The sequence below is a fragment of the Pteronotus mesoamericanus genome, unplaced genomic scaffold (assembly GCF_021234165.1).
Source record: "Pteronotus mesoamericanus isolate MK-2021 breed Mesoamerican mustached bat unplaced genomic scaffold, CSHL_Meso_final contig_27, whole genome shotgun sequence".
Taxonomy (NCBI): domain Eukaryota; kingdom Metazoa; phylum Chordata; class Mammalia; order Chiroptera; family Mormoopidae; genus Pteronotus; species Pteronotus mesoamericanus.
The window spans coordinates 7,890,612-7,906,420 of NW_026555115.1; the positions used below are offsets into that span (position 1 = coordinate 7,890,612).

At 37.3% G+C, this 15,809-nt stretch overlaps 1 protein-coding gene across 2 annotated transcripts in view; it reads left to right on the forward strand.

Annotated features, from left to right (window-relative positions):
- The window catches only part of PTPN4 (protein tyrosine phosphatase non-receptor type 4), a 258,211-nt gene that overhangs the window by 174,319 nt on the left and 68,083 nt on the right, over nt 1-15,809 (forward strand). For both annotated transcript variants that reach the window (XM_054575007.1, XM_054575008.1), the window contains one exon: nt 14,656-14,724. In XM_054575007.1, the coding sequence (XP_054430982.1) occupies nt 14,656-14,724 (69 nt within the window). The remainder of the gene's footprint in view (nt 1-14,655; nt 14,725-15,809) is intronic.

Genomic DNA, 15,809 nt, shown 5'->3' on the forward strand with positions numbered 1-15,809 from the left:
ATAGGTTCTTTTGAACTGGTGATTCAGGATTCTTAGGGTATAGTCCCACCAGTGGGATTGCTGGATCAAAAGGCAGTTCTATTTTTAGTTCTTTGAGGAAAGAATTAGGAAAAATTTAACCACAAAAATGGCACAGCAGATTTTTAAGTGGTTGGGTATCATGTTTAACTCCTCTAGCGCCTTCCTAAAAGCAATATTGGGGGAAAGTAAAGTGGTAGTCTTTACAAATTCAGAGGTAAATAGAGTATTAGATCAATGGTGAAAGTCAAGGGAAAATTTAAGAATAATTGTTTATTGCTACTGCTTCTCAGCAGAGATAAGAGAAATCTCCAGTGGAACAACAATGCACACCATAAAGGTACTCCCTTAATAAACTTAATTCCTAACAAAGTTAACCCCAGAGTTACTATACAAGGACTACACTTATCTCTAGTAGAACTCTTTCTTCCTTTGGGGAAATTGGCAGATTTTACAGCTGTATTAATGTATAATTGACATACAATAAAGTTTTAAAATTGATGTTTGGAGATAGATATCTCTCTATTAATCTATTATCAAGATATCAAGCATATTCACCCCAAGTGTCCCCCCAGAACCCTCTGTTACCCCGTTCTTTAACCCTACTTTATTCCCATGCAACCACTAGTCTGCTTTATATATATTTTATATATACATATACGTAAGTGGTTTGTTTTTATAGTATTTTATGTAAATTTAAGCAAGTATATTACTCTTTTTAGTCTGGCCTCTTTTACAAAGCATAATTATTCTCGAATTGATCCATTTTGTTGCCTGTATTGATGGTTCATGTCTTTTCATTGTGTAGTAGTGTTCCATTGTGTAGGTGTACTACAATTTTTTTATCCATTCACTTGTTTATGGATATCAGGTGGGTTGTTTCCCCATTTGAGTTGTTTCCAAGTTTGGACTATTACAAATTAAGCTACTGAGAACATTCATGTGGAAATATTTGTATAGATGTTTTCTTTAATTTCCTTTGATTAAACACTTAGAAGAGGGAAAGCCAGATCATGTGGTACATGTATGTTTAATTTGGAGAAACTACCAGTAGTTTTCGTCAGAGGAGTTTGTACCATTTTATGTTCCCACCAGCAATATTTTATTGTTTCATTTGTTTTTAAATTATACTTTATTATTTATGCTATTACAGTTGTCCCAGTTGTCCCTTGGCCACCATTAACACAGACCCCCACCTACTCCCTCAGGCCATCCTACACAGTCTGTGGGTCACACATGAATATTTTTTGGCTGTTATATTCCCTATGCTGTACTTTACATCCCCGTGACTTTCTGTAACAACCAATGTGTGCTTCTTAATTTTTTTATATTAGTTTTTTAACATCAATTTTTTTTAAGATTTTATTTATTTTTAGAGAGAGGAGAGGGAGGGATAAAGAGAGGGAGAGAAACACCAATGTGTGGTTGCCTCTCACACGCCCCCTGCCAGGAACCTGGCCCACAACCCAGGCATGTAACCCTGATTGGGAATCGTACTGATGGCCCTTTTCTTCACAGTCCGGTGCTCAGTCCACTGAGCCACACCAGCCAGGGCCCTTTACCTTTTTCGCTCATTCCCCCCAGCGCCACTCCATCTGGCAACCCTCAAAATGTTCTTTGTATATATGATTCTGTTTCTGTTCTGCTTTTTGTTTATTTGTATTTTAATTCAATTATTGATAGATACGTATTTATTGCTATTTTATTGTTAATATCTTTGATCTTCTTAAAAGAAGACTTTTTAACATGTCATATAATACTGGTTTGGTGATGGTGAACTCCTTTAACTTTTCTTGTCTAGGGAGCTCTTTATCTGTCGTTCAATTTTAAATGATAACTTTGCTAGGTAAAGTAATCTTGGTTATAGGTCCTTGCTTTTCATCACTGAATATTTCTTGGCAGTCCATTTGATCCTACAAAGTTTGTTTTGAGAAGTCAGCTGACAGTATTATGGGAGCTCCCTTTTGGGTAACTAACTGCTTTTCTCTTGCTGCTTTTAAGATTTTCTTTTTGTCTTTAACCTTTGGCATTTTAATTATTATGTGCCTTGGTATGAACCTCTTTGGGTTCATCTTGTTTGGGTCACTCTGCGCTTCCTAGACTTGGATGTCCATTTCCTTCACCAAAGTAGGGAAGTTTTCTGTCATCATTTTTTCAAGTAGGTTTCCAATTTCTTGCTGTCTTCTCTTCTCCTTCTGGCACCCTCATGATGCGAAATGTTGGTGTGATTGAAGTTGTCCCAGAGGCTCCTTACACAATCCTCATTTTTATGGATTCTTTTTTCTTCTTGTTGTTCTAATAAGGTGTTTTTTGCTTCCTTAATGTTCTAAATCACTGATTTGATTCTCAGCTTCATCCACTTTACTGTTGATTCCCTGTAATTTGTTCCTTTGGAGTTTTGTTCTCTTCTTTCATTTGGGCTGTGTTTCTTTGTCCCCTCATTTTGGCAGCCTCCCTGTGTTTGTTTCTATGTATTAGGTAGAGCTGCTACAACTCCCTGGCTTGGAATAGTGACCTAATGTAGTAAGTGCCCTATACGCCAGTGGCACAGCCTCCTCTATCACCCAAGCTGGATACCTGAGGTGCGCTCACCACGTGGACTGTGTACACCCTTCTCTTATAGTTGAGCTTTGATTGCTGTTAGTAGGTCAATGGGAGGAATTTACGCAGACCCATAAACAGCAAAGACTGGCTGTGACATCTCACCATCATGGAGGATCAGCTATACAGGTGTTATGGAATAGCAACTATGGTCCTGCTGCTTCCTGCCACCCTCTAGACAAAATTTTAGAGTCAGAGGTTTGGTGAAAAAGTAAAAGAGTCTTTATTCAGAAGCTACACAGTTTTGGAATAACAGCTTTCCACATGCATTAGTCACTTAAACCTATCAACTAAGCTGAAATCTTTAGTTCTCTAGTTCCCCTTATCATTGCCCCTGTTAGTTATTAATTATCTGTTTCTCGAAGGTTAGTTTACAAACTAAACAAGATACGAAAGCTAAACAATTTTGGAAAAATGGCAGGCTTCTGCTTCAAAGCTTCTGCTAGGAACCAGGCCATACAGCAGGAGGTGAGTGGCAGGCAAGCAAGTGAAGGAGCTTCACTCGCATTACCTCCTCAGCTCTGCCTCCTGTAGCGGCAACATGATTACCACCTGAGCTCTGCCTCCTGTCCCTCCCCACAACGTGTTTGGAAAAATCGTCTTCCACGAAACCTGTCCCTGGTGCCAAAAAGGTTGGGGGCCACTGCTCTAGAATACCCAAAGAAAAATAACCTTGCCACTTTCTGCCAAGCTGGAGCAATCCAAAGCTGCTCCCAGAGTTCCTTCCCTCATTTAAAAATACCATCCTTTGGGAACAGTAGGAGGCTACAGCATGATCACCTAGGCATCCTCAAGGAAGAGAGAGAGCCAGTTCCTGCCTCCCTTTTGTTTAAATCTTCTGCCCCATAATTCTATGCATACCAGAGATTTTTAGCCAGTCCCACCCTAATCTATTTACCATTGCCTCAGGTCACTTCCTCCTGTAGCATCTACCTTTCTCCTCCCCAGTAATCTGATAGCTCTCTACCATAGGGGCCCACTCCATAGAACAGAACTTATTTTGGCAGCTGGTACCCTCTGAGTCTTCCCCTTAGGTATATCCCTTGTGGAGGTGGTTGGGTGGTGATGCTCCAGCATGGTCTCTAGCTGTTCACTGGATGTGCAGGCTCTGGGGCCTCCTAGGAGATGCAGGCCAAGGTCAGCCACCACCTGTGTTCTGTCTGGGGCCACTCAGCATAAGCTACAAAGCAGTCTGCATTTGGCTACATCTTGTACTAGTCTTGAAGGTACCCAGGGGTGTCCAAGCTGTGAATCAAGACCAGCTGCTGCTAATTCTGGGATTGGCCACTTGGCAATAGGTATGGGACATGCAGAAGCCAGATGCTGCTTGTTTGAGAGAATTTAGGAAAATTTGAAGCATGAGCCAAGACAAGCCACTTGTATGGAAAAGCCGCTGGAAGCATCTTGGTTGAACCCAGCAGAGCCTCAAGGAATCACCAGGGTGGGGCAAACAGTGTGAGCCAGGTTGATGGAGTCTCAGATATGGCACCTGCCTGCTGTCTCTGCAAGGGAAGGGCCTAGAAAAGGAACAGTGACCTCTGTCATCACTTCTTTCTGGAGAAAGCTGCCCCCTGCCAGCTCTCACCCTTCAGTTCCTCCCCATATGCCTCTGGTGCCTTTTAATTTGCTGCTCCTGTGCTGGAGCTCAGAGTTAGTGAGTCAGAGTAAGTCTGTTTGTAGGTCCTTTAAGTGGAACTGCCTGGGACTCTAGCAATTTGTCTTCCACAGCCTTAATCGTCACTGAATTTCACAGCCAGAAGTTATGGGGACCTATCTTCCTGGCACTGGAACCCTGGCTTGAAAGGTGCCCCCTCTCAGCCCCTTTCAGGGAATGCTGAGACCCCTCACTCCTGAGATATCCCTTCTGATTTTTATCTGCCACACATGGGTGCAGGACGAGCCCATTCCATGTTTCCACCCTTCCTGCCAGTCTTGATGTGTTTTCTTCTTTAATTCCATAGTTGCAGGACTGTTTTTCAGCTAGGTTTCTAGCGGTTCTGAATAATTGTTGTTCTGTATTTAGTTGTAATTTTGATGTGGTTATGCGAGGAGGCATGTACTGTTTACCTACGCTGCCATCTTGAAAAGAACTCCCCCCACCAGTAGTGTATGAGAGTTCCACTCAGCACATTCTCACCAATACCTGTTGTTATCTTTTCATTTTATTAATGTCTTCTGTAGAGCACATAATTTTGATAAAGTTCAATTTGCCAATTTGTTCTTTTATGAATTTGGTTTTTGGGGGCTTTTTCATTTCTAAAAAAGTCTTTGCCTAATCCCAGATCACAAAAATTTATCCCTATTTTCTTCTATGAGTTGCATAGTTTTAACTCTTAACCTGTGGATGTCATGGCTGACCTGAGAGATTCAAACTCTTTTCTTAAATATTATTACATATATCGGGTGCATAGGTTCAGGGTTATGACTAGATGTACATTTGTACATGACTCATGTTAAACCATAACATTTAAGTCATCAGTTTGGTTATAACACATGTTTTTAAATTTGTTTTTCTCATTTCGGCACATATTAGTTACGAATGTATCTCTTGGATACACATGACGTATGCTATAATTTTTACCATGACCTCTACAGGGTTAATATACATTCTTTCATTATTCATTTAACTACTTGAATTTTTTTTTAATCCTCAACCGAGGATATGTTTACTGATTTTAGAGAGGAAGGGAGAGAGACAGAGAGAAACAGAAACATCGATGTGAGAGAAACATCAATTGGTTGCCTCCTGTACGCACCCCAACTGGGGATTGAACCTGAAACCTAGGTATGTCCGCTTATTGAGTGTCAAACCTGCAACCTTTCGGTGTATGGATGACGCTCCCAACAAACTGAGCTATCCAGTCATGACTTAGCTCTTAAAATTTAGGTCTGTGATTCATGTGGAAATAATTTTTTGTATGTGGTATGAAGTATGGATTGATATTTGTTTGGGTTTCGGTTTAGTTTTCGTTTGGGGATTTTTTGTTGTTTTGTTTTGCTTTGGTTTTTTGCATATGATATCCGGTCGTTCCAGCACTATTTGTTGAAAAGATTACCCTTTTTTTACTACCGCACTGCTTTTGTACCTTTGTTGAAAATGAATTGCTGAGATTCGTGTGAACTTATTTCTGGACTTATCATACGAGGGGGAACCACTCAAAATACAAAATTATCTTCTGGAGGGCAGGCCCCTTGTAGTACAGGCTTGCCCTGCTAGGTGAGTATTATAGGAGCCCATCTGCATCAGTGTAACAGCTGGAGTTATTGTGAGAGTGTGCATTCAACTTAAGTGAATTTTTTGCATTTGCCCATTTCATGATGGATGATTTACGAGTCCACCTGCCCACACTGTGTTGAGTGTTCGGCAGTTTTTGACCAAAAACAGCATGAGCCACATGCCCCACCCTCCCTATTCACCCAGTCTTGTCATGAGTGATTTTTTTTCTCTTTCCCCTGATGAAAAAAGTCCTCAAAAGGAAACATTGTGCCGATGTGAAAGAGGTGAAATAAAAAATGACAGAAGTACTAAAAGGCATCAAAATTGACGTTCAAGACTGTTTTGAGCAGTGGAAAAAAGCATTTCAGTGGATGCATTGCATCAAATGGAGAGTACTTGAAGGTGGCTGAAGTTTAGACATGTAAGAAATACACAATTTTTTATAAATAAATTCTGTTTTCGGGGTCCCCCCTCAGTTTTTTTTAAAGATTTTTTTTTTATAATTAATTTTAGAGAGGGGGAAAGGAGGGAGAAAGAAAGAAATACCGATTTGAAGGATCAACAAGCCCTGGCTAGGACCGAACCCACAACTCAGGCATTTGCCTTGACTCAGGAATTGAACTGGTGACCTTCACTTTACAGGATGATATCCACCAACTGAGCCACGTGTCAGGGCTGAACTTTATCATAAATCTAAAATTCAGTAGTGTTAGTGCTCCTGTTTTCTTTTTATTTATTATTTTCCCTTTTTAATGTGTGTGCCTTTTGAACTACTTATTTTTTATTTTTTTATTTTTTCTCTCCTTTTTTGGTTTTTTATTTTTTTCTTTTTAAAAGTTGTTTTGAATGTTTAGGTTCTTTGCATTTCCATATGAATTTTAATTAATCAGCTAATTCAGCTGATTAATTACTATAAAAAAGACTTGTGGGGTTTTAATTGGGATTGTTGAAACTGTAGATTATTTTCAGGAGAATTGATATCTTAAAAATATTGAGGTTTTCAACTTATGAAACATGGTGTATCTTTTTATTTATTAAATCATCTGTTCTCAGCAATGTTTGTAGTTTTCAGTGTACAGGTCTTTCATATCTTTGCCAGATATGTCCTTATTTCATGTTTCGTGCTATTATAAATGGTCTTTTTAAATTTTAATTTCAGGTTGTTCATCATTATTAGATAGAAATACAGTTGATTTTTTATTTTGATCTTGGTACTGTTTCCTGAAACTTTGGTTATTTCACTTATTCTAGGAGGTGTTTTTGTAATCTTCAACACATTTTCTGCCTAGAGGGTAAAGACAGTTTTAATTCTTCCTTACTCTTCTGATCCTTTTATTTTTTTTCCTTTCCTTATTGCCTGAGTCAGAACCTACAATACTGTGTTGAATAAAAGTGGTGATAGTGGATATCCTTATCTTATTCCTTATCTTAGGCGAAGGCATTCAGTATTTTACTCTTAGGAATGATGTTAGTTTTAGGCTTTTCATAGATGTCTATATCATGTATGTTGAAGAAGTTTCTTCTTTTTCTCACTTGCTAGAATTTTTCAATTAGAATTCAATATTGGTTTTTGTAAAATGCTTTTATTAGAACTATTGTGTTGATCATATGCTATTTATTTTTGTTGTTATTTTGGGGGGGGTTATATGATGAATAACATTGATTGAGTTTCAAATGTTACAACAACCCTACAATCCAGAGGTAAACCCCACTTCATCACCATCATTTATTACCCTCTTCGTATATTATTTTATTCAATTTGCTAAAATTTTGTTTAGAATTTTTATATTCTTGTTCATGAAAGAAACTGCTCGGTAGTTTTCTCATAGAGTCATGGTCAGGTTTTATTGTTAGGGTTTTGACCTCATTAAATGAGTTAGGAATTATTCCCTCATTTTCAACTTCTAAAGGAGTTTCTGTAGTAATGGTATTATTTTGAAATGTTTGATAGAATTTACCAACTAATCCTTCTAGGGCAGAAGTTTTATTTATAGAAAGCTTTTGAACAACACTTTTTTTTTTTTAAATCCTTACCTTAGGATGTGCTTATTGATCTTAGAGGAGGGGAAAGGAGGGAAAGCTGGGGGTGGGGCAAGAAACATTGATTGCTTCTTGTATGCACCCCAACCTCAGACCAAACCTGCAAACTCAGCATGTCCCCTGACCAGGAATTAAACCCATGACCTTTCTGTTTACAGGACATCATTCCAGCCAACTGAGCCACACCGGCAGGGGCCACATTCAGAATCTTTATTAGCTATAAAACAGTCCAGGATTTCTCTTTCTTCCTGAGCAAGCTTTGGTAGCCTGTTTTTCAAGGAATTTATCTATTTCATCTAATTTGGTAAATTTTTTGGCATAAAGTTTATATTCCCCTGTTATCCTTTCAGTATCTCTAGAATCTGTAGGAATGTAATTTCTGTCATTCTTGATAACATGTTCACTCTTTTCTCCCTGATAAGTCTTGATAGAGATTTATCACTTTGGATTAAATATTTTAAAACACTGAGTGACAAATAAAACTTTTCTTCAGGCTTATATATAGCTAATGGACCACATTTTGTCTACCACATCTAAAAGGTGAAAACAATGCCTTTCCGCCCTAGGCCCCAGTGGCTACTGTCAAAATGGGCAAGTTTATGAAACGTGGGAAGGTGGTGCTGGTCCTGGTAGGATGCTACTATGGATGCAAAGTGGCCATCCTGAAGAATCTTGACAATGGCACCTCAGACTGCCCCTACAGCCATGCTCTGGTGGCTGGAATTGACCCCTATCCCTGCAAAGTAACAGCTGCTGTGGGCAAGAAGAAAATTGCGAAGAGGTCAAAGATCAAGTCTTTTTATTTTCTTTTTTAAGCTCAGTTTGTTTATTAGTTTACACATAGACATGAGATTAGACATTAACAAATAAACAGAACTTCACAGAATGTAATATCTCTGAATCCATCTTGAAAAAAACAAATAGTAAAATTGAGCTATTTAAGGGATAAATCAAAATAATTCAAGGAGAATCTTGGTAAAAAACTAAGAATGATGATTAAACTCTTTAAATACAGAACTCTTGACCACTAAAAAAAATATGACCACAGTTCAGAATTAAAATATTATATAAACTTTGATAAAGTAAAAGTAATAGTATAACTGAGGAAGAAAGAGACTAGTGGAAGTATGAGAATCCATATTAAGAAACATTAAGTTAATATGCTAATTCCTTAAGGTTTTCCTAATCTTTTTTCCTTGTTATGAATGGCCATCTTTTTATTTCAATGGAAATTAGTTTAATATTTTTATTAAAAGTGACACACATAGCATAATTACATTGTAATAGATTTGTTTATATCTGTAGTCTTTTGTGTATATATATAAAGTTTCAGAATAATTTTTATCTGCCTGCAATGGAGATCATTTTTTAGTGGTAAGGCTCTGGCTCTTGTTAGGTGTTTTTTGTTTACTCTTTTTGTTATGCTTCCCTATATTGTTGGGGTTACTTAAAATCCCGTATTCTTTTACCAGTTGATATTCTTTCATTGTTCTAAATATAAATATTTTACTGTCAGAATTTAGTGCTCTTAGATATGGTACTTTTTTCCGTTTTAATAATCCTAAACCCCTAGGGATTAATATCCACAATGTATAAAGAACTCATACAACTCAACACCAAAAAAACAATCCAACTTAAAAAATGGGCAGAGGTGCCCTGGCCAGTGTAGCTCAATTGGGCATCATACTGCAAAGCATAAGGTCACTGGTTTGATTCCCAGTCAGGGCACATGCTTGGGTTGCAGGTTCAGAAGGAAGGCAGATAATCAGTGTTTCTCTTTCAGTCAATGTTTCTCTCCCTCTCTTTCTCTTCCCTCTTCCCCTCTAAAATAAAAAATAAAAATTAAAAAGAATGAGCAGAGAACCTGAATAGACACTACTCCAAAGAGGACATACGGATAGATAATAGTCTATGAAAAGATGCTCAAAGTCACTAGTTATCAGACAAATAGAAAGTAAAAACCACAACAAGATACCACCTCAGTCCTGTCAAAATGGCTATCATCAATAAATCAACAAAGGCCCTGGCCAAGTGGCTCATTGGGTTGGAGCGTCATGCTGTACACCAAAGGGAAGCAGGGTCATTTCTCAGTCAGGGCACATACCTAGGTTGCGGATTTGATCCTCAGTTGGGGCATGCATGAGAGGCAACTGATTGATGATTCTCTCTCGCATCCATGTTTCTCTCCCTTCCTCTCTAAAATCTATAAACATATCCTTGGGTGAGAATTTTTTAAAAGTAAATAAATAAATTAAAAAGCAAATGTTGACCAGGATGTGAAGAAAAGGAAACCCTTATGCACTGTTGGTGGAAATGCAGATTGGTGCAGCCACTATGGAAAACAATATGGAAGTTATTTAAAAAATTTAAAAATGGAACTGCCTTCTTACCCAGTGATTTCACTTCCGGGAATATATCTGAAGAAACCCAAAATACTAACTTGAAAGAATGTATGCACCCTTATGTTCACTGCAGCATTACTTAAAAAAGCAAAGCTATAGAAGTAACCCAAGTGCCCATCAATAGATGAGTGGATAAAAAAGTGATATTGTGTGTGTGTGTCTGTGTGTGTGTGTTGGAATATTACTCGGCCATAAAAAAGAATGGAGTCTTATCATTTGCAACTGTGAATGGACCTAGAGAATATTATGCTAAGTGAAATAAGTCAGACAGAGAAAGGCAGATACCATATGATTTCACTTATATGTAGAATCTAAAGAGCAAAATAAATTAACAAAGTAGCAACAGACACAGATACAGAGAACAGACTGATAGGGGCCAGATAGAAGAGGGGTTGGACACTGGGTAGAAAGGATGAAGGGATTAAGAAGTATGAACTGATAGTCACAAAATAGTCACAGACATGTGAATTATAGCATAGGGAATATAGTCAATAATATTTTAATAACTATGTATTGTACAGTGCCAGGTAGATACTTGAAATATCGAGGGGGGAGCATTTTGTAAAGTGTATGATTGTCTAACCACTATAATGTACACCTGAAACTAATACAAAATAATACTGAATGTAAACTGTAATTGAAAAAAAAAGTAATAATCTGGAACCCCTAAAGAATAATATGGAAAATATTAAATGTAAACCTTGAATTGTTACCTCATATTTCAATTTTATCTTTATGAAATTCAACTTGTTAATCCAGCCTTTTAAATAATAGTGTCCCATTTGAATACACTTCAGTGGAGAATTATTTATCAGAGAAACATAGCCCTTTTCAGTTTTCAAATAAAAGCAATTTAATTGAGGGAATTGATTACACAGGTGTTAGGCTGGTAAAGCAAAAGGGAGAAGGATAGTTTTGGAGATGTAGGAAGAAAGGATAATACCTAAGGATCAGAAGCTTGTGCTATAGGCCAGAGCCCACAGGCCTGCACCAGCTGCTGCATTGAGCCACTTCACAGTCTGTTCCAGAGCTGCCGGAAAGGTGCTGCTTTGATATGGGATGGTGCCATCTACCAGGTGCCATTTATCCCTGCGTTCTATCTCTACTGTTGTTACAGTAACTACCATCGTATGTCAGTCTTCTGCTTTTGACTTGGTCTACTTTCTAATCTCCTACCGGATAAAAAGTGGAACCTAACTGAAAGCCAACTTGCAAAGGAACCTACGAAATAGCTTTAGCTTCCTACAAAACTTAGGACACAGAAGGATTAGATTGATGCTTATGACAGCTCAGTTAACATCATTTTTTAAATATATGTTCTTTTTTTTTTTTAATTGTTCAAGTACATGTCTCCATTTTCCCACCACACTTTCCCCTGCCTCACGCACCGCCACCTCACACCCTCAATTCTTCCCCACTTTGGCTTTGTCCGTGGGTCCTTTATACATGTTCCTTGACTTGACCCTTCTCCACTTTTACCCATTACCTCCCTTCCTCCTCCCCTCTCATTTCTGTTGGTTTGTTTTCTCTTTCAATGTTGCTGGTTATATTTTTCTTTTTTTTAGAGATTATTTTTAATATTTTATTGATTATACTATTACAGTTGTCCCATTTTTTCCCTCCTCTTTATTCCCCTCAACCCTATACCTCCCCACCCCCTAACATTCCCCCCACTTAGTTCATGTACATAGGTTATACATATAAGTTCTTTGACTTCTCCATTTCCTATACTATTCTTAACTTCCCCCTGTCTATTTTGTACCTGCTATATATGCTGCTTATTCCCTGTACCTTTTCCCCCATTCTTCCCTCTCCCCCTCCCCTCTGTTTTACTGCTCATAGTTTTTGACCTTCATCCTTTTCTTAGATAAGTCCCTTTAACATTTCACATAAGAAGGGCTTGGTGATGATGAACTCCTTTAGGTTCACCTTATCTGGGAAGCATTTTGTCTGCCCTTCCATTCTAAATGATAGCTTTGCTGGGTAGAGTAATCTTGGATGTACGTCTTTGCTTTTCATGACTTTGAAAACTTCTTTCTAGCCCCTTTTGCCTGCAAGGTTTCTTTTGAAAAATCAGCTGATAGTCTTATGGGGACTCTTTTGTTAGGTAACTGACTCCTTTACTCTTGATGCTTTTAAGATTCTCCCCTTATCTTTAATCTTGGGTAACTTAATTGTGATGTGCCTTGGTGTGTGCTTCCTTAGGCCCAACTTTTTTGGGACTCTCTGAGTGTTCTGGATCGCCTGGAAGTCTATTCCTTCACCAGACTGGGGGAGTTAGCCTTCATTATTTGTTCAAATAAGTTTTCAATTTCCTGCTCTTCCTCTTCTCCTTCTGGCACCCCTATGATTTGGATGTTGGAAGGTTTAATGTTGTCCCAGATGCTCCTAAGCCTCTCCTAATTTTTTTGAATTCTTATTTCTTCATTCTGTTCTGGTCGAATGTTTATTTCTTCCTTCTGTTCCAAATCGTTGGTTTGCGTCCATTTTCTCACCTTCACTCTTGGTTCTCTGTATATTTTTCTTTAGTTCACTTTGCATAGCCTTTGTTTTTTCATCCATTTTGCGATCATACTCAACCAATTCAGTCAGCATCCAGATTACCAGTGTTTTGAACTGTGCATCAGATAGGTTGGCTGTCTGTTCATTGCTTAGTTCTATTTTTGGAGCTTTGATTTGTTCTTTCATTTGGGCTATATATCTTTGCCTTGCCTTGCCTTGGAAATCATAAGAGGCAGAGCCTTAGGTATTCTCCAGAGTGGGGCAACCCAGGTCGCTGCGTTGTGACACTGCCTGTGGGGGAGGGCTATATTTTTCTTGCTTGTTTGTTTTATAGATTAGGTTAAACTTATAGGTGAGATCATATGGTGTTTGTGTTTCATTCCTGGCTTATTTCGCTTAGCATAATGTTCTCCAGTTGCATCCATGCTTTCACAAAGTCAGTTAACATTAAATTAGTGTACATATTAACCATATATTTATAGATGTAGAAGTTTAAGTTTTATGTTTGTAGTCCTGAAGAACTTTAAAAACGTTACCACTTTTTAATCATCAAAATTATTGAGTAATTATGTAAATGAAGTGAGGAAAGTAAATGGGTTCTTTCCCTCATAATAAACAATGGTATTCCCAACAATACTAGAGCTATTGTAATACTTAAAATGTTGAAGTATAATTTTGACCAAGACATGGAATTCAGAATGAGAGGATTTATTATTATTTCCACCAACCTCCTCATACTTACACCCTTACTATCTTTGTTCCAAAATATCCGGGGAAATAACATCATTGTCCTAATGTGGAAATACAAAACAGTGGTTAATCTTAATTTGATAGCTGTTTGTAATTGCTAGTATAGTTTATTCTTGTTAGAGGAAATATAATTTCCTAAGAGAATTCAGCTTATCTAAATTTGAAGATCATAGTAACATTTATAATTGTGCCATTAAAGCTTCAACAGAAATACCATTCTATTCACATTTATCTATACTTATCCATGAAAGATTATCTTAAAATTGTTTATTTAGCTTTGGAATCCTGCATGACTACTTTTAATGTGTACTAGATATCTATATATGTAAATGTTTGCATTCAATATACTAAACATTTATGTTCATTCACAGTTAAATAATGTAATGTGTCAGGTAACAAATTCTCTGAGAACCAAGTTTTTAATTAATAAGTTTGGTCTGAAAACATTGGTGTACCATAAAGGAGAATCAGTTCCCATGCATAAACACTGTGCCTGCTAGACAAATCAGCTTCAAGACAAATTCCCTATAGTGCCCAACTCCCAAACATATTTCTGTCCTTAGTTCTTTCCTATATACAAAAATCAAATTGCCTGTGTCTTCACATGGAAGGATTTGAGGATGTAATCAATCTTTATGTCTATGCCCATTGCCAGTAAGCAAAGAAGAAAAGTTTGCCTAAGGAAAGAGCTGTTCTTCAAGTTGCCCACATTTCAGGTCCTTCATTAAGTAATAGTGGAGATGCTAGCTAAACCGCAGACCTATATAGAGTAAGGGCAGGGCGTAGATTAGCTGAGACAACAACCTATCTATGAGTCTAGAGGACGTGCTTTTCCAAGGCATAGCAGAGAAGGAATTTTCTCATGCAAAATTATCTCTCTCACATTGTCTCTCCAATAAAGAAGTTCTGAAAATGAAGTGTCAGTTGAACACATCTTTGTTGACTAATGGAAAAACTGTAATTAAGCTTTATCCGTTTAGGTACAACTGAAATATATTCCGGTGTTACTATCCTCTGCTAGAAATATCTTGTCTCTTATGAAATTGCAATATAATCATGTGGTGTGTTATTGTATTTTCTAATTCTCTTTAATATTTTATTATTGTGCATATTTATGTATTTCAGTGGGAGAACTGAAGTGCAGTCAGTTCAGTATGGCAAAGAAAAGGCAAATAAAGACAGGGTCTTTGCAAGGTAAGACTTCTATTTCAGTGTCTGTTTTTTTAAAGAACTATTAAAATGACTAAAAATTATTTTTCCAAATATGATTATAGAATTATCACATGATGTTCGCTTAATTAAACAACAAATTATGTTGACGGAATAATGAAATAGTTTGCCTGTTTTATTCTTCTTCTTTTTTTTTCTTTTCTTTTTTTTTTTTTTTTTTTGCATGAGCTAAATTAACCTTGTGCCAAGCCAAGCATTTTAGCTCTGACTAGGCTGAATCAAGCATTATATTATTAATATAACATTTTGTTGGATGGTTCATTACCCGTTTTAAAGCATTTTGAGCCTTGGCTGGTGGCTCAGTTGATTGAACACCGGCCTGCAAACCAAAGGGTTGCCAGTACAATTCCCAATCAGGGCACATGCCTAGGTTTCAGGCCAGGTCCCCAGTAGAGGGCACGTGAAAGGCAACCACACATTGCTGTTTCTCTCTCTCTCTCTCTTTCTCCTTTCCTTCCCCTCTCTCTGAAAATAAATAAAAAATCTTTTTTAAAAATATTTTTTAATTTTGAGAAACATTATGACATATATTATCCAGCCATTTCCATATATATATATATATTTTTAATCCTCATCCAAGAATATATTTATTGATTTGAGAGAGAGAGAAACATGGATCTGTTACTTCCTGTCCATGCCCTTACCAGTGATCCAGCTGCAGCCAACTGAGCAACCTGGACAGGGCTCTGTATGTATATTTTTATATCATATTGTTAATAAATAAGTTGCTTTTTATTTGGGTGCCATTCAGTTATCTTCATATTTTTAAGACTGTTAATAACCAACTTACTTTTAACAAGTAAAGTGACATCATTAAATTTATGTTTTAGAAAACAGTTTTATGAGCAAGAATAGTCAGTGTGACTGCCACTCCTTTGCCATCTTGATTCTCCCCAAGGAAAACAATTTCAAATGAACATTGCACCGTACATTTTACCTTTATAGGTCCTTAGTACATTCTAACTGGAAATAAGCTTATCTAAGAGTGTAGAAGGTAGGATTCTGAATAATTTCAGTAGCTACGTCTATTAAGGGAGGCATCTCTGTGT